The sequence below is a fragment of the Aotus nancymaae genome, unplaced genomic scaffold (genome assembly GCF_030222135.1).
Source record: "Aotus nancymaae isolate 86718 unplaced genomic scaffold, 86718_ANA_hifiasm-v0.15.2.pri h1tg000016l, whole genome shotgun sequence".
Classification (NCBI taxonomy): Eukaryota; Metazoa; Chordata; class Mammalia; order Primates; family Aotidae; genus Aotus; species Aotus nancymaae.
The window spans coordinates 57,967,511-57,993,948 of NW_026988428.1; the positions used below are offsets into that span (position 1 = coordinate 57,967,511).

The 26,438-nt window shown below is 36.3% G+C and overlaps 1 protein-coding gene across 2 annotated transcripts in view; it reads right to left on the reverse strand.

The window, feature by feature from the left end:
- The window catches only part of ITPR2 (inositol 1,4,5-trisphosphate receptor type 2), a 508,028-nt gene that overhangs the window by 249,500 nt on the left and 232,090 nt on the right, over positions 1-26,438 (reverse strand). For both annotated transcript variants that reach the window (XM_012457176.2, XM_064377368.1), the window contains exons 30-34: positions 26,140-26,340; positions 23,859-24,110; positions 19,915-20,040; positions 3,638-3,766; positions 2,320-2,440 (exon numbers count right to left, since the gene is read on the reverse strand). In XM_012457176.2, the coding sequence (XP_012312599.2) occupies positions 2,320-2,440; positions 3,638-3,766; positions 19,915-20,040; positions 23,859-24,110; positions 26,140-26,340 (829 nt within the window). The remainder of the gene's footprint in view (positions 1-2,319; positions 2,441-3,637; positions 3,767-19,914; positions 20,041-23,858; positions 24,111-26,139; positions 26,341-26,438) is intronic.

Sequence of the window (26,438 nt, forward strand, 5' to 3'; positions counted from 1 at the left end):
CAGTCAGTCCTATAATCTTTAGGAGAAGTGCAGCGGAGTAAATGTCTGTGCTGGGTAAGATGCGCACAGGAGCCGTGGCAGTCCAGAATGTGGGAGCCCAAAAGGGAGTGAAAGGTCTATGTAGGAGGACTGCCTGCAGAGAATTAGAACTCAAGTGGGCCAAGGAGAGTGTCCATAGGAGGAACAGCCTGGGCTAGCGGTTACAGGCGAGGAATGTATCCATGCAAAGGAGTGACCCAGGATAGAGAGGGAGAGGCCAAGCCAGGTGAAGAGGATGCCCCCACCCAGAGCAGCAGCCTAACCTAGTACCAGCCCAAGGGAGGCACTATGGTTTCATTGTATCCCATGAAGTTCATGTGTTAGAAACTTAATCCTCAATACAACAGAGATGAGAGGTGGGACTTTTTGTTTGTTTGTTTTGTTTTTTTCCTCAATACAACAGAGATGAGAGGTGGCACTTTTAAGAGGGCAGAGCCCTCAGGAATGGATTAATGCTGCTATGAGTAGGTTAGTTACCCTGGGAGTGGGTTTCTAATAAAAATATGAGTTTGGCGCCCTTTCTCTCTCTCTCTCTCTCTCTCTCTCTCTCTCTCTGTTCCCCCCCTCCCCCACTTTCTGCCTTCCCTTATGGGATGATACAGCAAGAAGGCCCTCACCAGATGCAGGCCTCTCCATCCTGGACTTTTCAGCCTCCAGAACTGTAGGAAATAAATCTCTATTCTTGAAAAATTACTCAGTCTCGGACACTCTGTCATAGCAGCACGAAACAGAGTAAGCACAAAACAGACTAAGACCGGAGATGAGGATGGTGTCCCTCCATAGGAGGGTAGCAGAGGCCAAACTGCAAACGGACAGCACACCTGTGGGGTGTGGCCCAGCATGGGGGATCCCAGCTCATGTAGGCTCTGAGGTGAGGAGGGTATGGACAAAGAATGCTTCCAGGTGTGGAAACATTAAAGTTATTAGATTATTTAAGGAGAACTGGCATCTTTCTCAATTGAAATTTCCAATCAAGAAATTGTATGTTTCTCTATTTATTAAAATCTTATATCCTTCAATATAGTAACATTTTATTCTCTCATATTGTTTACTCTTAGATGTTTAATGTTTTTGTTGCTACTGCTAATGATATCCTTTTCATATTATATTCTCTTTTTTGGTATACAAAAAGTCTTTTCAGTATAACACTTATTTATAATTAACTACCTAAGTGAACTGTATTATTAGTCTATTAGTTCTATCAATTTTCAGTTGATCTTCTTGGGTTATAACTGCCTTTCAATGTATTCAAATTAGAATTGGGGCTGTCACTAACTTTTGTTGATATAAAATAACCTAAGTCAAATTACAAACAGGAAGAAATGATTAAAAACATTTTAAATGGTCATTAATTAGTTAAGTCATTTATTCATTTATCACATATTTATTGAGCTATACAATAACCCTGGCCAAATTACATAACCTATAAAACTCTGTTTTCTCAACTATAAAATGTAAATAATTAAAGAACCTATATAAAGATTAAATGAGATAATGCAAATAAATTGCTGGCATTGCACATGGTAAGTACTCAATAAATGTTAACAGTAATGATGACTGATCATGAAATACTGCCTTTCCCAATGCCTGCGGAGCCACCATTTGTTGAGAGAATGATCAAGTTCTTACTTTTTTTGTTCAGTACAGCCAAGTCTGCATTTCTTCTCTCCTCTCCCCTCTACCACTGAGAGTGGCCCAAATAACTTATTAACTTTCTCTCTCCCTCTCCCACACACACATATCCCACCCTCCTCCACACACAAAGAAGAATCTATGAGAAACTCTTCTAGAATCTACTTACCCTCCTTTAGTTGTAATTCCCTTGCCTTAAATTTCATTTGTAATTTCTGAAGGCTTCTATATATAATAGGTCCTCATTAAATATTGATGGACTTCAGACAAAATTGGAAAACTACAAGACCCTCAAAAAGTCCTATGTCACATGAAGGTATTAGTAAATTAGGCCACTCAATAGACAAGACAATTCCATAATGAAATCTGAGGTAACAATTAACTAAAATCCTATAAAATCTGACTGAGCCATATTAAAGTTCCATATGCAATATTAAATTTAAGATTTTAAATATGATGATTATATCCTCCTCCCAAGAAGTATGTAACATTTGGAATCATATGCTGATGGCTGCTCTTCAATTTAACAGAAACATACCTGTTTTCTTGTTAAGTTGTACGTTGGGAAGCTGCTTGTGTTGCCGGTTAGCCAAAAACCTAATTTCTTCAAGAAATGTAAAAATAAGTAAAACCAAAATCATGACTTACCCACTTCAGCCAAAGTTCTGATACAGGATTCCACGGAGGCTTTCTGTGCTGGGTTTGGCCAGGTGCAATTGTAAATTCTGAAGGCAGATTGCAGTAGCTGAATAAAAACTGGCTGATGTGTCTGAAACCAGAAAGGAAGTAGGCAAATAGAACTGCTAAACCATTAACACCCCTGATGTAGTATCTATGCATTATCAGAAACATTCACCAAAACAAAATACACTGCAATCTTTCAAGTTTCAGTACTAGTTAATAAATACCTTATTCAACACACATTTATTAGGTACTCTCTTCATGAGAGGCAACATGCTACACACTATAGAAAATAGATTATTTGCATTTTAATTATATTCTTAATCAGAAAAATATGCCATTTCTTGAAGCCAATGACATGAATATCTTCAATAATCCATGGTTTATTCCCAAGTGCAAATGAGCAAGCGTTCCTGGGTTGGTTGGTTGGTTTTGGTTTCATATGATGGGCAAGTAGAGGAGATGACCATTTTGAACTACAGAAACAAATTCCTATGGTTCTATCTAATAGTTTAAAATTTTTCCCTAAAGAAAGTATAATTGAAATGATATTTTTATAAGAGTAATACACAATCACTGTAGAATAGTTAGGGACCATAGAAATGAAAATCATCGAGAATCCTACAACACAGAGACACAGTGTCAACATTTTGAAGATATTTACTTCCTGAGTTTTTTGACGCATGTATGTTTATGTTTGTATACTCCTTATACAAATAAATTTGGATAATACTACAATGGAATTCAGTGGCCTAATATTACTTCATGTTTATATTCTTGGTCATCAGTTTTCCCTTTAAAACATGATATTTAATTGCTATATAATAAACCATCCAACAGATATATCATAATTTATTTAGCTTTTCCTCCTTTTATTGATATTTAATTGTAAATTTTTAGCATTATAAATACTTGGATTAAAATTTTATTATATAAACCTTTGCTAATTCTTTCAGGATAAGTTACTAAAGTAAAACTATAGGGGCAAAATGTCTATTGTTTAAAGAATTAATTATGCAGTTATTTCAACACTTAGCAAACAATCAACATACAGATATGAAAGTTCTTACTCTGCTTAGAGAAAGAAGAAAAATAATTCAATTTAAAGATGGGGTCTCTTTATTTTAAATGAAGTTTAGCAAACTCAGGAAGAGGCATAATAGTAAATAACATAAGAATAAACATCGGAAGTGTAGGAAATGACTTCCTGACCAGAAAAGAATTTCTCCTACTCAAATAAGAGAAAGTCTTCACAACAAAATGCTTTTGCATTTGTTTAACTTACCTGGAGGCTGGTACTATTGTCTGAAAAGGGAGAATTAAAGAAGCCGCTCACAATATTCATTATTGACTCAGTAACACACTTTTCCAAAAAGATGTCTGCATGTTTCCTGTCTGTAGTTGTATTGCAAACCTACACAGAAAACAAAACACTCAATATGTTTTATCATATTTTTAAACTACAACTCAGTATTGGAACTATCTAAAAATTGTCCTGAAATAGTTGTCAATAACATTTCTTCTGCTTTTTAAAGTTGCTTAGAAGAGAAGCATTTCAGCCTGAAATCATGAAAATTGTACCATCCTTCGGTAGCTTTTCCTTCAAGTTAGCTTGTCATTTCAGCCTTGGACCAGAATTCTTTCACAGACCCCCAGCCTCTTCTTCCTAATTTGCATCTCCCTTCTCTTGCACACCAACGTCTCCCTCAGTCTCCAAGCTTGGCTTTGCTGAAAAACACTTTTCCACTCAGTATAAAAGACCAAAGATGAAACAGTCATTCTAGGTATAAGAAAGGTAATTAATGGTAGTTAGTAACTCCAAACATTTTCACTCCTAACCCTGGCTCAAACTGGAGGACACAAACACAGAAAGCATCTGGAGAGGAAAACAGAAAGGTAGGAGAAGATAAATCAAACCCCTCCCAATAATTTTGACATTTTTCAGCCATGGAGTATCTGAGAAGCCTGGAAGTGTACGTTTGCATGCATTCTTCTCACAGTGGACTCAGTCAAAGAGACAATACTGGAGTTGGAGAAAGACCAGGAAAGAGTAGCCCTGGTTCCTACTCTGATCTTTACATCTGATGAAATGAAGCAGAAATTTGTCATTTTGCATTTTGCTGTAAATTTCAATGTCAGCATCAACAAACTGCAAAAGTTAAGATACCTAATTAAAAACACAAGGGAAAAAAAAGTTGGCTGGTGAAAAGACAGAAAAACACAGAGATAAAAAGAAAAAGAAGTGGAAGTGGTGAGCAGAGAATGTGAGAAAAGACTGAAAACCTGGAGCAGAGAAAGAAAGTTTAAATTTTCACAAAATTGTGGTGGGTTAATATGGTGGCCAGATGTTCTTAGACAATCCAAATTTTTATGTAATTTTTAAAATTTTTCAATAAGGTGCTTAACCAAAAGAATAAAACAATGTAACTTAATCTGATATTGTTTTAAAAGCTTTCACACAAATTCATAAAAGAGAAAATTTTCCTTCTCAAACCATGTGTCCCAGGGCTTTTGTTTGGGATCTGGGAGCACTAATACCAGCATTTGCCAAATGGAGGTGGGAGAAAGAGAACAGGGTTTGTTATGCATCTAAGTCACTTCCCATTTGAGCAGGTCACTTTTTCCTTAGCTATTAAATGACCCCTACCGGATTTTGTTTTTAAAGATTTTTAGTGTGTCTAATTTCATAAGGTAATTGCAGGCACAGTGCAATTAATGCAAATAAATTCAAATTATGTAATATTCTAGTTATTGTTCCACCATATAACATAGTGCCTGGCACACACAGGATGTTCAACAAATGTTTGTGAAATGAATGAATAATTTGGTCAATTTTTACATGAAAGAAGGATTAAGGACTCTTGTTTTAGGTTAAATTTAGGTTGGACTATATTCCTGAAACATCTAACCTAGGATTAAAATTTAATTTAATTTACACTGTCCCAGATCTAATATAATATAAAATTGATCTTCCTATGATGGATAAGAATTAGGATTTACTTCTTTTAGAATCTTCCTAATACTGGCTTTACAGTGAACCTTTCTGATCCATAAGCTAAAAATATACTAAAGTTGAAGAGGTAGCAGACCAATTCCATCACAACCAAAACAAATGACCTCCCTCATTCGGTGGCACTTCATGCAATTGTGTGGGGCTCTCTGGAGTCATTAGAATATACCACACTGCATTTCCTGCAGCTGGACACTTGCCAAAAAACCACCCAGAAATTTGCTTTTTAGTCAGATTCATTAAAGTAATCTATTTCTGGATAAAGACTTTCTTCAGCATCCCAGATTATGAAAAGTCTGTGTTTTACAAAGCTATGTGGAACCTATTTCTCATTTCATTTAAACAAGAAATTCAAATAATTTTTCAAGGTTTTTTTTCTGTCCTCTATGAATGACAACATTTTCATTCTATACTATAATACCATGGAGAGCGAAGAAATGTAGGAAGCCACTTATTAAAAGCTTATAAAATTTTTCAGGAAAAAAGAACCTCATAAATATGAATTTTTAAATTTTCCTCTATTTTTATTTATTGTCTCTTTACAATAAAGATTGGACATGGTTCAAAATTACATCATTTCAAATGATCTTTTATGTGTAATACATAGTTTAAAAGTTTTAAGCCATTTGCACATATTATTCACATAACATTCTTTCCTATAAAACACTTTCATGTACTGCCATTATCTAAATACTTATTTTAAAAGGCTATATTTATTCCATCATTCTAATGCACCATCATGCTTTAATCCATTTTTGGAATGAATTGAGGTACACATTACCAATATTACAAATCATATTCTTATTTTCTTAGTTATTTCCTTCTTGCTCATCTTTTATGATGTGAATTTTTTTTCTGTTATAAAGAATTGTGCAAAATTACTGTTTTTACTTTCAGATTTTTTTGGCATATTTCACCAAAAGAGGAATCACCAGATGAGGATATGTAGACAGTTTTACACTGCTTGCTGGGCTGATCCTCTAAAATAATAAATATACAATGCTATCAACAAACTCTCCGCAGACACACAGGATATCTCCACATTACCACCAAATAGTTTTTCTCTTTGGGGCTCTGGTTGTATTCAGCTAATTAGCAAGGCTCTTGCAGGAGATCAGAGTGGAAGAGAAAGAAGTCAGACACCCACTCTACCTCTGCCTCCATCCCCATCTCCCTCTCCATGTAGGGGCTTCTGTGTTCTCTGGATATAACGCCTACCGAAGCCCTATCTCCATGTCTCCAAGCTTTCCCCAGGATCTAGTAATAATGTCCGCCCCATGTGCCTTCAGGTCTAGAGATGGTAAAATCCCTCAGTACTCTCCTATCCCTTCTTGATAAATCTACCCTCGTTTCTTGAATTGTGCCATGTGTTTCCTACTAGCACTGATTGCTATACCAGTAAATTATAATTTTTTATCAATTTAATTATATCTAAAAGTTATTTTTCATTTCTCTCACTGTTAACAAGGTTGGCCACTTTTCATGGAATCATTTCATTTCTATCTTCTGTCATACACAAACAATTCAAGCCCTGTAAACCATTTCCCAAAAACCTAATGACTGCACATTTAGTATAAGCTTAACATGTTTTTATAAGCTCTTTTCAGTTGTCCTATCATACGTATTTTTGCATTCTATTTAGACTATTTCATTACATTTCATTGTGTAAACTATTTTTTAACATTCAGGCACTGTTATTTATTTTGATCATTACTATTTACTAATATTTAACATAAAGAAGGAAAAATCACCCTCTTAAAAAGAAAAGAATAGTCTATTTTTATTCTAGTTTTTAACTCTTTAAAATATCTGCAATTTGCTAGGTGACCTAATTTATGAATTCTGATTAATTTTTCTCCATTCTGATATTCAAATGTCCTCAAAACATTTATTAAATATTAATTCTTGCTTCATTCCTAGGTTACTTGAGGTCTGTCTAATAGTGTATTACTAATGACTACCTAAATCTCTCCCCAAATCTCTAATATACTCCATGGATTTTTAAAAAATATTTTAACCTAACTCCACAGAATGAAATGAGATGGAATCTGGCTCTGTCACCCAGGATGGAGTGTAGTGGTGCAGTCAGCTCACTGCAACCTCTTCCTCAGGTTCAAGGGATCCTCCTACCTCAGCTTTCCAAGTAGCTGGGACTACAGGCATATGTCATGACACCTGGCTAATTTTGTACTTTTTGAAGAGATAGGGTTTCCCCATGTTGCCCAAGCTGGTCTCGAACTCCTGGGCTCAAGCAATCTAGCTGCCTCAGTCTCCCAAAGTACTGAGATTATAGGTCTCAGCCACTGCATCTGACCCTTTACACCATTTCCAATTATTTCCAAGGACATATTTTGGAGGATAAATTATTTGACACATTAGAAAAGCATGAAGGGTTTTTCTAAATGCTTTTTAGAAAGGCTACATGAAATTATACTCTCATTAGCAGGGTATGCAAATACATACCCTGAACTACCACCAACATTTAATATTATCTTTCCAAGCTTACAACTTAGATGGTTGAAAATTGGATCTTATTTCTTTTTGTGTTATTTAAAAAATTATTAATAGTTGAACATTTTTCAGAGGTATATTAACTACTTGTATTTCCTGTTCTATAAATCATGAATGCTTGGTTTTTCCCACTTTCTTATTAAATTGTTAAGAGTTTTTCTTAAAGTTACATATAAGTTTTTCATGTGATGGTCATTACCCTTTTTGAATCTGTATAGTAGCTATTTCCATTTTGATGTGTTTTATTTTATTTATCAATTTATTTTTAGAGACAGGGTCTTGCTCTATTGCCCAGGCTGGAGTGAAGGGGCATGATCTTGGTTCACTATCGCCTCAAACTCCTGGGCTCAGGGGATCCTCCCACTTCAGCCTCCCTAGTAGCTGGGAATACAGGCATATACCACCATGCCTAGCTTATTTTGTGTACAGACAGTCTCCCTCTATGTTGTCCTAGCTGGATCTCGAACATTTGAACTTAAGCAATCCCCTGACCTAGGCTTCCCAAAACACTGGAGTTACAAGTTTGAAGGTATTTTTAGTTTTTATTTATGATGTTTTTATGTACTTGAGTATTAAATTTTCAAACAATGAAATGGCTATGATTTTCCCTTGCTAATTTCATCTATTGCTTTCATCTAAAGACAGATAAATATTACCTACATTTCCATCTATTTTTACTGCTTCAGTTTTTTTCTATTTAGCTGTGAAGTCCATTTCAATTATTGCTATTATGTGAGTTAATTTCGCCCCCAAATAGCCAGTGTCATCAATAGTCATTTTTACTTCAAATCGACAATTTTTATTGAGTGTCTGTTCCATGCCAAGAATATTCTACATACTTGAGATCTATCAGTGAACAAAATATGTAAAAACCACTATTCTAATGGAGTTTCCATTACTAATAATCCAAGGGTAGGCAAAGTACAGCATATGCATCAAACCTAGCCATATCCATTCATGTTTATATGGTCTAGGACTCCTTTCTCTATAGAAATTGTCGTAATAGTGGCAATAGTAGTCTATAGAGTTGAAATATTTACCATTTTGCTATTTACAGAAAAAGTTCACCAATTCCTGGAAATATCCAATCCCTTCCATTAACAGGTGATAATTTCTTTATTATATATGTAAAAGTCTCTTTCTGGCTATTCATTTCATTTCATTGATATGCCTACTTAATTCTATGCTCAGACCACACTTTCTTTGTTTTCAAGTCCACTTTTTAAATATTTTTAGCTTCATATGACATTTATTTATTTCACAAATATTTACTGAGTATCTATTATGTATGAGACATTGTTCTAGGTCAGGTATGCAGCAGTGAACAGAAACAAAATTCCTGTCTTTCATTTGTTTCTACTGAAACAACTACAAATAAATATATTTAAAAACGTCAGGTGATAATAAGTTCTATGGAGAAAAATGAAGCGATTGTACAGGGGATAGAGAAAAGAGGCTGTTTTCTTTATATAGGGTGGTCAGTGAAGCCCTCTCTGAAGGGGTCACTTTGAAGGAAGAACCTAAAAGAAAAGAAGGAAGAAGTTGTGCGGATACTGGGGAGTCCAACATCCCAGGAAAATGTACAGGTGCTGAGATAGAAAAGTGTTCAGCATATCCAAAGAGCAGCAAGGAGGCCATAGCATGGAAGAGAGAGCTGGCTGGTGGGAGAATAAGAGGACAAGGGGAAGAAGGGTGGTCATAGGGTGGAGGCTGAGTCACACAGGGGTTTTACTCTGAGCAAGACAGGAAGTCACTGGAGGAATCTGAGTAGAGGAGTGACAATCATCTTCTCCTTCTTCTTCTCCCTCTCTTTCCCCTTCAGCCTCTTCTCCATCTCCTCTACATCCTCTTCCCTCTCCTTCAATCATAATGGCTGCTAGATAAAGAATAGACAGAGAGAGGGACAAGGGTGGAAGCTTGGAAACAGGTTATGAAGGTATTGCAATAATCCAAATGAGAGAGAATGGTAACTTGGGGTAGGGTAGTTGTGATGGAAATATTCAGGAGTAGTCAAATTTGGAATATTTTATGGTTAGCAATTGCAGAATTAGTGGAAGGACTGGATTTTGGGTAAAAGGAAGTAAGATTTACAGATGACATCAAAATGGTTTGCCTGAACACCTAGAGTGAGTAATAGAATTGTCATTTATAGAGATGCTAGTCTTGAAAAGGGATTATTTTAGAGTCGGGCATGGGAATGAATAAAGAGTTTGAGGTTAGACAGCCAAGTGGAGGTATCATGTAGACAGCTGAATATGTGAAACAAGACATCAGGAGAAGGGTAGAAAGTTATGAGAGTAGAAGAGATTAGTAAGCAGTGACTACAGACAGAGAAGGGATCCATTTCAAGGTTTAAGCCTGGCACACTCCAAGATTTAGAAGTTGGGAACATGCAGAGAAAACAAACAAGAGACTGAAGAGTAGACAGTGTGGTGGGTAGAAAATAGACTGGAACTGACATCCGGTAGCCCTGTATAAGCCTTATATAAGTCACAGAATACTTTGTAATTCCTTATATAAGTTATAGAATACTTTATACTTCTTCACTTCCCTGCAATGTTAGTTAAAAGACCATATGAAATGAGCCCTCTCAAATGAGATTGTTTTGATAGCTCATTCAACTTAAGAAAGTAAAGAAAATCATATTTTTAAACCAACTTAATGTCATCAAATTAAAGAACTAGGAAAGTGTGTTTCAAAGTACATATAAATTATATCTTTACTCCAACCTCCTACATACTTATTTGGTAAGTTAAGGGAGCAAATATCTTAAGTAAAAATTTGATTCAATATAAGAGTAATTAACAATTAAAGTTGTATAATAATAAAACCAATTATATCAAAAATGGCTCAAGTTATCTATCTGAAAGTGAAATATACCAGTTTGTCTTGTTAACCAGTGACTGATGGGACACTGACATGCCAGAGAGTTAGGTGAGCCTCCTAAATTATTTCTTGGTCTAATTTCATTCTGCCAGCACATCACTTAGAGTACTATTGGTCCTTATAGGATCCTGACATTAATGGCAAAATTAGAAACATCTTCAAAGAAAAAATATAGTCTGAGGCTAACATTGATCACAGTCTACCCCCTTTATGTGCCTCCTAATAATGACTCAAATCCCCTGACTATACAACAACAATCAGTTATAAAGCCAAAGAAAAGCTTTTCTGCCCTACAAACACTAGTTTTAGCTGCACTGGAATATAGATCAAAGTGGGCTGTCATTAAATGCTTTAAAAGACAGTGTAACAACTTTTCTTGGGTCTAATAGCTTTGCTGCCTGCCTAGATCTGGTGTACTTACAGGACATGGATACTGTCTCTGTCAGGATATTAGAATGGAATAAGAATGTGAAACAACCTAGCACCAGTTTATTAAAAATAATCTTTTGGGAAAGATTTTCTTATATGGGTCTTAACAAGGTAAGAGACAAGGAAATGTCAATAGGAAAATGAAAAATACTAAAAAAGGTGACTTTAGACAGCTTTACTCAAGGTCAGACAAAAAGACACTGGTTGTGATGACTCCAGAAAAACACAAGAATAATGGTGGAAGGTGGTATGAGTGCCAATTTCATTACTATTAGTAATTTCATTACTATTTCATTTGTATTTTATAAAATATTGTTCTCCAAATGTCTACTAAAATAAATAAACTGTGCTGGGTCATCTGCTGCCTGAAGTACTGGGTTCCATCCTGAATGTCATACCTTTCAACAAAACACAGAAACTAGAGAGATCTCAAAAGTATGTTAAAACTAGAATCCCAGAAACTGTATCAGAAGAGGAATCACTGAAAGACATGGAGAAAATTATGGGAAACATGAAGGCTATCGTAAAATATTTGACCAGCTCTTGGGGAAAGGCACTGGATGACACTACAGCAGCCCTCCCACTCTATGCCTAGCTAGGAGAGTCACCCAGAAAATTCTCTCTGTAGAACCCACAGGCAAAATTATGAGACCAACTGAGATGATCTTAATTTTCTTTAAGTTATATAATTTTGTCATTTCAAAATAGGTCACTAGCAAGAATAGTGAGGAGGAGTTTATAGTAAACATATCCTTGCTTAACTGAATTGTTTTGTGTTGCTGCAGAAGGAATAATTAGGCAAAAATCGTAACAAGAAAAAATTTGACTCAACATAAGTATTCTTAACAATTAAAGTCATACAGTAATAAAATGAATTATCTATGAAGGTAGTATCATTTTTAATAGAAATAGTCAGGTATAATAATTAAAATATTTAGTGTAATAATACAGTATCATTTTTAATAGAAATAGTCAGGTATAATAATTAAAATATTTAGTGTAATAATACAATCAATTGCCTCAAAAAATAATAAGATCAATAATAACTGGGGAAAAAAATGAAAGTCTTTCCTCTAAGATCTGGAACAATACAAGGATGTGCTCTTTCACCTCTGTTATTCAACACAGTACTGAGGTCCTAGCTACAGTAATCAGAAAAGAGAAAGAAATACAGGACATCCAAATTAGGAAGGAAGAAGTCAAATTATCCTTGTTTGCAGATGATATAATCTTATATTGGAAAATCCTGAAAACCCCACCAAGAACTATTAGAACTGTTAAACAAATTCAGTAAAGTTGCAAGGTATAAAATCAACATAAAAAATCACAGGAGAACTTCTAGATGCCAACCATGAACAATCTGAAAAAGAAATAAAAGTAATCTCATTCATAATAGTCACAAATAAAATTAAATACCTAGGAATTAACCAAAGGAGAAAAATATCTAAATGAAAACTGCAAAACACTGGTGAAAAATTGAAAAGGTTACCAAAATAACAGAAAGATCTTCCATGTTCATGGATTGAAAGAGTCAATATTGGTACCACCAAAAGCAATCTACAGATTCTATGCAATCTTCATCAAAATACCAATGATATTCTTCACAGAAATAGAAAAAAAAATCCTAAAATTAATGTGGACCCATAAAAGACCCAGAATAGCCAAAACTATCCTAAGCACAAGAATAAAACTGAAAGAATCATACAACCTGACTTCAAAGTATACTACAGAGCTAGAGTAACCAAAACAGCATGGTTCTGGCATAAAAAGACACATAGACCATGGGAACAGAATAGAGGACTCAAAAACAAATCCACACACCTACAATGAACTCATTTTCCACAAAGGTGCTAAAAATACACACTGAGAAATTGTGCTGGGAAAACTGAATATCCATAAGCAGAAGAATGGAAACTATATCCCTATCTCTCATAATATACAAAAATCAAATCAAAATGGATTAAAGACTTAAATCTAAGATCTCAAGCCTTGAAACTACTACAAGAAAGCATCAGGGAAACTCTCCAGGACATTGGTCTGGGCAAAATTTCTAGAGTAACACCCAACGAGAACAGGCAACCAAAGCAAAAATCAACGAATGGGATGACATTAAGTTAAAAGGCTTCAAGTCGAGTGCAGTGGCTCACACCTATAATCCCAGCACTTGGAGAGGCTGAGGTGGGAAAATCACTTGGAAGTCAAGAGTTCAAGGCCAGCCTAGCCAAAATGGTAAAACCCCATCTCTACTAAAAATACAAAAAATAGCCAGGAGTGGTGGCGGGCACCTGTAGTCCCAACTACTCAGGAGCCTGAGACAGAAGAATCACTGGAACTCAGGAAGCAGGGGTTGTAGATCGCACCACTGCACTCCAGCCTGGGTGACAGAGCGAGACTCCATCTCAAAAAACAAAAAACACAAACAACAACAACAACAACAACAACAACAAAAACCACAAAGCCTTCTGTGCAGTGAAGGAAACAATCAACAAAGAGAAGAGATAATCCACAGAATGAGAGAAAATATTTGCAAACTATCCATGTGACAAGGGATTAATAACCAGAATCTATAAGACACTCAAACAACTCTATAGGAAAAAATCAAATAATCTGATTTTAAAATGGGCAAAAGATCTGAATAGACATTTCTCAAAAGAAGACATACAAATGGCAAACAGGTATATGAAAAGGTGCTCAACATCACTGATCTCCAGAGAAATGCAAATTGAAACTACAATGAGATATTATCTCACCCCAGTTATGGCTTTTATCCAAAAGAGAGGCAATAACAAATGTTGGCGTGCATGTGGAGAAATGGAAACCCTCATACATTGTTGGTGGGAATGTAAATTAGTACAATCACTAGGGAGAACATTTTGGAGGTTCCTCAAAAAACTAAAAATAACCAGACACGAAAGCTCACGCCTGTAATCCTAGCACTTTGGGAGGCTGAGACGGTGGATCACCTGAGGTCAGGAGTTCAAGACCAGCCTGGCCAACATGGAGAAATCCTGTCTCTACTGAAAAAAAAAACACAAGAATTAGCCAGGCATAGTGGTGCATGACTGTAGTCCCAGCTACTCAGGAGGTTGAGATGGGAGATGCTTGAACCCCGGAGACAGAGGTTGTAGTGAGCTGAGATCATGCCACTGCACTCCAGCCTGGGTGACAGAGCCAGACTCCATCTCAAAAAAAAAAAAAAAACCTAAAAATAAAGCACCATGTGATCCAGCAATCCCACTTCTGGATATATTCCCACAAAAAAGGAAATTGTACATTGAAGAGATATCTGCACTCCTGTGTTTGTTGCAGCACGGTTCACAATAGCCAAAATTTGGAAGCAACCTAAGTGCCCATCAACAGACGAATGAATAAAGAAAACATGACTGGCCAGGCATGGTGGCTCACACCTGTAATCCCAGCACTTTGGGAGACTGAACCAGGTGAATCACAAGGTCAAGAGATCGAGACCATCCTGGCCAACATGGTGAAAGCACTTCTCTACTAAAAATATAAAAATTAGCTAGGTATGATGCATGCCTATAGTCTCAGCTACTTGGGAGGCTGAGGCAGGAGAATTGCTTGAACCCGGGACATGGAGATTGCAGTGAGCTGAGATTGCGCCACTGCACTCCAGCCTGGCGACAGAACAAGACTCCATCTCAAAAAAAAAAAAAAAAAAAAAAATAGTGGTACTTATACACAATAGAATACTATGAGGCCATAAAAAAGAATGAGATCCGGTCATCTGCAACAACTTGGAAGGAACAGGAGGTTATTATGTTAAGTGAAATAAGCCAGGCACAGAAAGACAAATTTTGCATGTTTTCACTTATTTGTGGGCACTAAAAAAATTACGACAATTAAATTCATGGAGATAGAGAATAAAAGGACGGTTACCAGAGGCTAGGAAGGGTAATGGGGCAGAGGGAAAGTGGGGATGATTAATGGATACAAATATATAGTTGAAAATAATGAATAAAATCTAATATTTGATAGCACAACAGGGTGACTACAGTCAACAATAATTTCTTGTACATTTTAAAAACTAAAGGAATATAACTGGATTGTTTGTAACAGAAAAAAGGGATAAATGCTTCAGGTGATGGATATTCCATTTACTTGATGTGTTCATTATACATTATATGGCTGCATCAAAATATCTCCTGCACCCCATAAATATATACAACTACTACTTATCCACAAAAATTAAAAAGAAAAAGAAAAAAGTGGTAAGATCATTATTAATCAGATATTTGAGTATGTGCTGAAGACTATGAACTGGATATAAATTTGACTACTAGTCTCTTCCAACCCTTAGATACTATGATTCTTTAGGTTCAACTTACCAAATTCCTTTCCTCCACATTGCCTTCATCATTTCTCATGGATGTAAATAAGTTCTTCCAGGATGTCATAACTTTGTTGGAACTTCTGGATTTGGTTTATCTCATACATGGCTATTCATGTGAACTACTGTCGTGGATGTCCAGCTTTATGGACATAATTTCTAGTTTTTGCCTGTGCTGAATGGTCTTCTGGTTATCCTCAATTATTTGGTGTAGGTCTTGGAGAAGTTTCTTGAAACTAGTTAAAAAGCTACATATAACCTTATAATAATACCAGAGACAATGATATGGATGATGTTACTAACTCTCTTACTGATGCTAATACGTGCTAAGAATTTTATATACATTATCTCATTGGATTCTCTGACTAACCCTAAGGGGAATGTGTTTTTATGGTATTCATTTTAAAAATCAGGAAGCTCAAGGCCCAGAGGGTTTAAGAACCTTGCCCAAGATAAACTGAGCTGCTGAGAGGCAGAGTCTAAACTTGAACTCTGGTCTGGCTAAATCTTTTGAAATCCCTACTCTTAGCTACTATGCTCTACTACAGTGATTCTCAAAGTATGGTCCCTGGACCAGCATCTGCAGCATCACCTAGGAATTTGTTAAAAATGCCAAGTCTCAGCTGGGCGCGGTGGCTCACGCCTGTAATCCCAGCACTTTGGGAGGCCGAGGTGGGTGGATCACGAGGTCAAGAGATCGAGACCATCCTGGTCAACATGGTGAAACCCCGTCTCTACTAAAAATACAAAAAATTAGCTGGGCATGGTGGCGCGTGCCTATAATCCCAGCTACTCAGGAGGCTGAGGCAGGAGAATTGCCTGAACCCAGGAGGCGGAGGTTGCGGTGAGCCGAGATCGCGCCATTGCACTCCAGCCTGGGTAACAAGAGCGAAACTCCGTCTCAAAAAAAAAAAAAAAAAAAAAAAAAAAAAAAAAGCCAAGTCTCACCTAAAAACCCTAGAAGAAAACCTAGGCAACACCATCCAGGACATAGGCACAGGCAAGGACTTCATGACTAAAACACCGAAAGCAACAGCAACAAAAGCCAAAATAGACAAACGGGATCTAATTAAACTTAAGAGCTTCTCCACAGCAAAAGAAACAATCATTAGAGTGAACTGGCAACCAACAGAATGGGAAAAAATGTTTGCAATCTACCCATCTAACAAAGGACTAATATCCAGAATCTGCAAAGAACTAAAGCAGATTTACAAGAAAAAAACAAACAAATGCATTAAAAGTGGGCGAAAGATATGAACACCTTTCAAAAGAAGACATATATACAGCCAACAAGCATATGTAAAAATGCTCATCATCATTGGTCATTAGAGAAATGCAAATCAAAACCACATTGAGATACCATCTTATGCCTGTTAGAATGGTGATCATTAAAAAATCTGGAGACAACAGATGCTAGAGAGGATGTGGAGAAAAATGAACACTTTTACACTGTTGGTGGGAGTGTAAATTAGTTCAACTATTATGGAAGACAGTGTGGCGATTCCTCAAGGATCTAGAAATAGAAATTCCATTTGACCCAACAATCCCATTACTGGGTATATACCCAAAGGATTATAAATCACTCTGTTATAAAGATACATGCACACATATAGTCATTGTAGCCCCGTTCACGATAGCAAAGACTGGAATCAACCTAAATGTCCATCAATGATGGACTGGACAAAGAAAACGTGGCACATATACACCATGGAATACTAGGCAGCCATTAAAAACGACGACTTTGTGTCCTTTGTAGAGACATGGATGAAGCTAGAAACCATCATTCTCAGCAAACTGACACAAGAACAGAAAACCAAATACCACATGTTTTCACTCATAGGTGGGTGATGAACAATGAGAACACTTGGGCACAGGGAAGAGAACAATACTCACTGGGCTAGGTGGGGGGGAGGGTGGAAGGGAGGTTAGGGAAGGGACAACAGGGGGGCAGGGAGGATGCGGAGGGCCAGGAGAAATGCCTGATGTAGGCGATGGGGCAGTGGGAGGATGGAGACAGCAACCACCATGGCATGTATGTACCTATGCAACAATCCTGCAGGATGCAGGATGTGCACATGTACACCAGAGCCCAAAATACAATAAAAAAATAAAAGAAGATGACAAAAAAAAATGCCAAGTCTCACATGTATGGAAATCAAAAACTCGGGGGATAGGATCCAGCAATCTGTATTTTACCAAGCCCTCCAGCTAAGCCTGATGCTCACTAAAGCTTAAAAACTGCTCAACCGAACTGAAAATTTACCTAGAAGGCAACATTCTACACATTTAACCACACTTAGTTTTATAACTTGAATTTGAAAGTTTGTGGTGACTCTGATCTTTCTTCATGGGGAGAGAGAGAAATCCCAAATATGAAAAAGTCAGGTTTCTATGTCCTTCCCTGAAAAAGGAAGGGTGATCCTTGTCAATCCTGGTAAATCCTAGTCAATCCTAGAAAGCTGCTGTTTTAAAATATAAACAAGAGGGAAATACCTTTAAAAACCTTTTAAAAGCTAAGCTATTGTGGCTAGATATAAAGAATAAGTAGATCAAGAAGATCTTGAAATTCCCCTAGAGCTTTAATATAATAAAAAACATTTATTTTTTAAAAAGTTATAAAAAAACATTTATTTAAAAAAAATAAAAAATAAATATCCAATTAATAGTTAAAATAAAAATCATTGCTATATGTGTATTTTTTTAAAAAAAAATGTAAATCTATACACTTTTGCCTGGCAAATACATCAGTGAAAACAGTGTTTCCCAGGTGACATAAATCAATGGAAGTTATTATTGGCTTTCTTTGGTTTAAAAAATAAAAATCCTTTCAGCTTTATAGCTCATACTGCCTACAATGTGACCTTGATCCGTTTCAGGATTATCTTTAGTCAGTAGCACTGTGCAACTCTGCAAATCCATCTATAATCTCTTTAATATCCTCCTGCACGTGCAGTTTTAAAGCTCAGTCATTGGCATATAAGTCACTCCTTACTTCAAGGTCTCTGGAGATACTATAGCTGGTCAGAGTTAAGGTTTTCACAAGGTCAGTGGGGACACATATGAGTGCTATATTAAATGCTGCACAGAACAGGACAATTTCTCTATAGGTGCATATGACCTGATACAGGTGATAAGTGGCTTTTAGCTGTATGGAAATGAAGTAAAACAAGAACTACCTCACTTCACCACACTACTCCACACCAAAGGTAAAATAAGTGCATTTCACCTGGAAACCTTGGCTAAATAAAAAGAGTTCACGGTCTTGAATAACATATGATTCACTGTATTATCCAAGGGTGCTCTCACATGTCTGAGTCTACAGGCAGTGAAAGGAAGGCTGTACCTTGCATCTCTCCTTTCAGAAAAAGCTGTAGAAAGCCAGTGAGCTAACAGATAACAGCATCCATTCTTGTAATTAAGATAATGAAAATATGGACTTCACTAATCTTTCTCCTCCAAATACATCTATATGAGGCCTATACAAAGCTCCCAGTGCTCAGGAATGTTAGAAGGCCAAAGGGGCTGAGACAGGCCACCATCATAGATAATGGGTATAAGAAGTTAGCTCTACACCATCTTCTTTAGTGAACATCAAGTCCTATAACTTTAAAGGGAAAATTAGAGATTTTTTAGACCCCGGCTGTTACGATAATTCAGTATGCAAAAAAAGGTTAAGATGTGCTAAAGAAAATTGTGTTGCCTATCAAAGAGATTCCATCCTTCTTTTCTTTCTTCATTCATTCATTTACCCAATATTAACAGAGCAAAAACATATGCCAGGCAGTATCTAGAAAATGCCAATCAGCTCCACATGTCCTCCCCAATAGCCCCCAACAAACAGTTACATGCAGAATATAATTTGGTGGACATGAGTGAATATGCCAGATGATTAAATTACGAGAGCACACTTCCAAAGAAGATTTTGAATAGGCAACAGGGGGAAAGGCTAAGTCCTCAGTCAGCTAATCAAGTACCTATCTGCCTGAAAGCAGTAGTCAAGACCTCTTCAGGTCTCTTTATCTGTGCTTTGTAATTCCACTTAGAGTAAGAGATTAAATGCAAATTGACCTCTGTCAAGTATCTTCTCTAACCAATATAAGAAAGCCACTAAGATTCCATTTAATAACAGACAAATACAGTCACTCATAAAGGTAAAAATGAACACTTTACCTGTTGCTATCTACAATGTACTAGGTATTTTGTGTAAATATTAACTCATTAAATCTCATTCACAATCTTCTGAAATTTATTCACAACTTGATGAATGAATGCATTAAATCAAAAGGTAGTGAATTTAACTGCAAGTTTTCATCCAGATGCTTAATGCTATTAGTCAAAATATCTACTGATGGCCTTCAATGGTCAAAATCGAACTTACCCTTGCCATATCCACCAAGAAGTTTTCAAATAATTTCCAAATGTGGTTACTTGTATAGATTTCTTTCATTTCCACTTCAGTGTCAACATAACAGTGATTAACAAAGTTCACATAAGCGATTTTAACCTGTGCAAGTTTCAAATACAAAAGAAAGTTAGTTTTCTTTATTGATGACTTTCAAATATCAATTATGAAAGGTTAATATAAAATCTGTTAGTTTTTATGGTAGATCAAAACACATTTTTTGTCTACCCAGAAAGTATTTCCATTTCTCTTCTTTTGCTAAGAGTCCACTGACCTAGTTGTGAAAACGTGGGGCCTAGTACTCCATCCCCCTGGGCCCAACAATTGCTGTGAGAAAGAACTTTATGCAAAACAAGCCTATCATATTTGAGACACTAGGTGTCCAAAGCAACCCCTTCTTCCTCTCACTTTCCCTTTCTTCTTCCCCTCTCCCTCCCTCCCCTCCAATCCCATCCCTATCTTGAGGACCTGTTTTATGCTCTATAACATACTTAAGGGCCGGGCGCAGTGGCTCACGCCTATAATCCCAGCTCTTTGGGAGGCCAAGGTGGGCAGATCATGAGGTCAGGAGATCGAGACCATCCTGGCCAACAAGGTGAAACCCTGTCTCTACTAAAGATACAAAGAAAAATTAGCCAGGCATGGTGGCGCACCCCTGTAGTCCTAGCTACTCAGGAGGCTGAGGCAGGAGAATCACTTGAACCCAGGAGGTGCAGGTTGCAGTGAGCCAAGGTCACACCACTGCACTCCAGCCTGGGCAACTGAGTGAGACTCTGTCTCAAAAAAGATAAATAAGAACATACTTAAGGTTCAAGTAAACCTTTCAGTTTGATAACGCTGCCATGTTTAGAATTTAAAAGAGTTGTGTAGTAGCTTCCACTAAACTAGCAGTGGCTATAGTTCTTAAAAGTTTGTTATCTTTCAAATTTTTTTTGAAAAAATTTTGTCAAATTCTTACAGAACTTATTAAAAAGTAGACCTCTTATGCTCTTTTAAATTTTCCAATTTATATAAATACAATTACTTGACTAAATATGTTAGTCCTCCTCCTGTTCCTTCTTCTCAATAACTCTTTCATTTTTATGTCATTGCTAAAATGAAATGAGGTAAACCTTAACTTTAAGAAACCATCTTTCTCCAGGTACGTGGCAGAAAACACTCAGAAGAGAATGAGGCAGAAAGATGAAGGAAAAAGGAATGAGAAATAGCATAAATTCTCATACTGTTTGAACCTCTGGATCCATCTGAATAAGATACTTCAAACTCCTAAGTACTGGGGCCAGTAAAATTCCCTTTTTTGTTTAAACTGGTTTACATTAGGTTTCTGTCACTTGTAACCAAGACAGGCCTAATAAAACATTTAAATATGTTGACCAAAAAAAATATTTCATTGCCATTCAAAAATATTTAAATTACTTTTTCTGAGAAGAAATAAGCTCATAGTTTACTCCCCAAAATGTTTATTATTTTAAGATATAAATGTAGTAAAATTCCTTTCCAGAATTAGTGAAATTCCTCATAAAGGATTGGGATGAATATCATTAACATACACCATTTCTAAAACACATAGAACAGTGATCTTTGTTTTGCATTTTTTTTGTTTCCTTCATTATGAAAATCTGATGAATCTATAAATCTCTCCGAAAAAATGCATATACATAAAAAATCATGTGAACGATTTAAGGGGACTCATGGAATCCAAACTGAAACCATAAAAAATTTAGGAGAGCTTTCATACCCTTCATGCTTCTCTGTACTTCACTGAGCCTGAACAAACCATCAATGGGAGAGTGCCATGTCAAGGATGGCCACAGGGTACAGAGATGTGGGCCACTCAGTGCATTCTCACACCTATGCTCACAGCAGCTAAAATTGACTCAGTGTTTCCTATGTGCCAAATACCATCATCATTTCGTATGAATTATTTAATTTAATCCTCCAACAATCCTATCAGGTACATACAATAATTATTTCACCTTAAAACTGAATGAATACACAAATGATAATAAGAGAGTCTACACAGCAGTCCAAACATTCATTCTTGCAGTTATTTCCAAAGGCTTAATATATCTCGAAACATGTATATCTCTTTGTAAAAACATATATAATATGGCAAAAGCAGAGCTATGCTGGGAGAGGGTGGTGAAAAGATTATGGTCCCATGCCAAGGAACCAGTTATGAATGTTATCAAAACCAGTTGGGGCGATATGGAAGCAGCAGATGGGGCAAGAATGAAATAATATAGATGATAGTAAATTGAAGGAATTGAAACTAAAAAGTTAAGTAATCTATTGGAGTCAGTTATACAACTGGAATGTAATGTATCCAGGATCCTGATTCATTCTTAATTCATTTGTGTATTCATTCAATACTTATTTATTGATGTAGGCTCTGGGTCAAACAATATAACAGTGAAGAGAAACAGATCCAGGTATTGTTCCTCTCAGAACTTACCATCTTGGGGATGGGCATGAGGGTTACAGGTCTTTTCCTACTAACAAGATGGACATGTCAAATTTCAAATTATATATTCTTACAGACTGTACTAAGGAAGGCCAAGGAAGTCTTTCCTGGAGAAGTAAGGCTTGAATTAAGATCTAAAGGATGAAGAGGAGCTACTTAGATAAATGTAAGAGGTAAGAGTGGTAGAGTCAGAAGGAACAACACGTTGGAAGAAATATACCCAGAATCAGGCTTTTGAGGAAGGAAAGAGCCCAGGGACTTCATCATTAGACTAGACTTCGCTTCTTGGTCATCTTATTTCAAACCAATCAAGGCATGAAGTATCCTTGGATTGACATGTCAACAATTCCACAAAATTTCACAAAAATATGCTTTCAAGTCCATCACTACATAGGATTATCTAAAAGTAGGGAAGTTAACCTTATCTGATACCTTTTTAGGCTACTGTGATTTTAAATGTTTGGCTCTATATCTTTTTCAGTGTATCACACATTTATAAGCTTTGTAACAACATACAACAGTAGAAAAGAAAGAAATTATTGCACTGTACATTCCTGGAAGCTTTATTAATATAAACTTATTGGTAGACAACCAGCTGCTACTGAGACTTTTTTCTATCATCAGAGCCAAACTAGGACAGAGGGTAAATGATGTGGGAATAAAGCAAACTGTGTGTGCATATTTTCATGAATGCATCACTCCATAAAGCCTGGTAAACCTGCAGAGTCTATTATGTGGTCCTGCAGCACTATCCTAGCCTCTCCAATCGATGGCTACAAATCATTTATGAGGCACTCGTTTATTCTCAAGAACATACTAAAGGTTCAAGTAAACCTTTCAGTTTGATCACCTTGCCATGTTTAGAATTTAAGAGAGCTGTCTAGTGGCTTACACTAAACTAGCAGTAGCTATAGCTCTTAAAAGTTTCTCATTGGCCAGGCGTAGTGGTTCACACCTATAATCCCAGCACTCTGGGAGGCCGAGGTGGGTGGATCACCTGAGGTCAGGAGTTTGAGACCACCCTGGCCAACATGAAACCTAAAAACAAAACAGTGAAACCCTGTCTTTACTAAAAATACAAAAATTAGCTGGGTGTGAGGTGCATGCCTGTAATCCCAGCTACTCGGGAGGTTGAGGCAGGAGAATCGCTTGAACCCAGGAGGCAGAGTGGCAGTGACGCAAGGTCATGCCATTGCACTCCAGCCTGGGCAACAGAGTGAAACTCTGTCTCAAAAAAAAAAAAAAGTTTATCATTTTTCAGAACTTTTTATAGATCTTCTTATTAAAAAGTAGACATTTTATGCTCTTTTACATTTTCCTAATTATACGGTTAAATACAACTCCTTGACTAAATACATGATCTCATTATAAATATTAGTATGGGGGACTTCTGGCACTTAAACTCTAAAAATTAATAATGATTCTCTTAGAGCTGCTAAGCTTTTGCCAGGCTTACCTCAGGGATGCAGTCATCGTGGGTCACCACCCTCACTATGTCGTCCAGCGGCAGAAGGGAATTACACTTGATTTCAGTGTAGACATTTTTCCCCTCTGTGCATGCTGCCAGCAACTCCACCAGGGTGATGTGGTAGGCTAAGGGGCCACTCTCATCCCCTCGGTCTCTCTCTGAACACATCATGTGGAGAAGGATTGGAAATGATGCTCTATCATTGTAAAATATCAGCACATCTTCACCCCCATTAATCAACTGAAATGACAATAAAAGAGTCTACATAGCAGACCAAACATCCATTCTTGCAGTTATTTTCAAAGGCTTGATATATCTGGAAACATGTGTATCTCTCTGTAAAAACATACGTAATATGACAAAAGCAGAGCTATGCTGGGGGAGGGTGGTGAAAAGGTTATGGTTCCATGCCAAGGAACCAGTTGATGAACACTATCAAAACCAGCTGGGGTGATATGGAAGCAACAGATGAGGCAAGAATGAAACAACATAGATGATAGTAAATTGTTCATCACACTGAAATTAAACCTGTAAAAAAAAAAAAAGTTATTTTCCTCTACTTTTTTTTGGAAGACTTCATGGCCAAAGCACAAGAAATCTTATAATTTTACTAAAGAAGAATAAAATATCCCACCCATTGCAATAGTGACTATATAAGTAAGCAAGTACATTGAGTTAATTTCAGCTCTACAAAAGTCTAGAAAATTCCATGCATCATTAGAGAATTAAGGCAAAAGCAGAGATCAGAGAAATAAGCAGAAAACTAAGACACACACACACACACACACACACACACACACACAAAAACGAGAGAGACAATGATATGGATAGGTAGGGGTTTTTAGGACATAAATTTTCTTTCATACTTTGTTTATATAATTTTAGTAGAAAATTCCCTCAGTGGCAGTTTTATTACTCAAACTCCATAATATCTTATTGTCTATTATTAGTACCAATTTTCTAACCCCAGTATGAGATATTTTGGTGGATAACTAAGGATACACAATTTTTTCTCTATGTATTATATTTTAAAGTGACAAATTATTTACATCTATAAGTCAATTAGTTGGTTACTTTGAAAGTTTTGTTGAAAGAGAACGTATATGTGTCAAAAATATGTATTATATATTAACATAATACAATATTACGATTGCTTCTTTATGCATAGAAACACTTCACCTAACAGTGTCATAGGAATGACTTCACTGTTTGCTGCTTTCACATTCTGATTCTTTCCTTGCTGATCATAACACAAAATCCAGTTAGTTCCCACATTTCCAGACAACGAGGAGCCAAAGTGAAGGTAAATGCAGGTAAGAAAAAGGTGCATTTTACAAGCTTAATAGGTTTCTTAAAATGTTTAATAACAACAATTTACATTTAAAAATTCAAGGCTTTAAGATAAATTAATTTTGAGATTTCTAAGTGGCAGGAGGGACTCCTTGAATCAATGTGGAAATCTCCTCCATTCCCAAATTTAAGGTATACAATAATGAAAATGCCCAGAAACCAATAAAAATCTACCATATAACTGTTTGGTAGCCATGGGTGGAAGCTCCCTTAATCTATATGGGCCACTAGAGAACCATTTGGTCACAGAGCAGTGATTTAATCAATGGGCTCTTTAAGCTGCTAGTTCTCTAATGTATCATACTTGCTTCCTAGTAATTTAATCATTACATAAATATCACTCAATGTCAAACATAAAAATGAAAAAGGCAAATAAATAGATAAAGTACCTTCATCTATTCATTTGCTGAAATTTTTAACTTACTTTAAATAGTAAGTTTCCATATGTTGTAATAAATCACTGTTGGGTGGTTTTTATTACTTAGTTTGACTATCTTCAAAGCTTTCTGCAAATAGCAGCACAGAACACCCATTCTATATTTCAGAAACACAGTAATAAAGGCACTGGAAAAGCACAGTTCAGTCTGTCTTTCTTATATTATTGGAAACATAAAGATAAAAAATTTTGTCACTTTCATTCCAAAAAAATCAATAAAATTTCACAGGATTTTACCCATTATTTAAAATACACAAATTTGTTATGGGTCAAATAGAAAAATAAACTTAGAAAATCATAAAACCAAGATATGTTGCTTCACTAGATGAAAGCAAAATATATTTGCACTTAAGTAGTCATTATTAAACTAAACAGTTTTCCAAATCTATATTGTTGGGGGTTTTTTCACTCTAAATTAATAGAAAATACATATTTGAACATACTGTTTATGTAAAGCTGATAAAAGGCAAACTGAGAACATACCTCTGTCATTACCATATCCTGGCATTTTTTCACATATTTACCATCTGCTTTTACAATTGTTTGCAAAAACTTCAGGTACTCCACGTGGCGGCCATGTGTCTCAATGCAGTGCACAAAGTGCTGTACAACTCTCTCACTAATTTCGTTGCACAGATGGTAATTGTTCATGAAGATGTGCCTCATGGTTTCCGCTTCAAGGAGCTAAACACAGAGGAACGTGCCCTTGTAATTCTGACAAGATCAATTTTCTATTCTACAGTACTTAGACTAATTGCCCTGCTTGCGATCAGTTTTATATT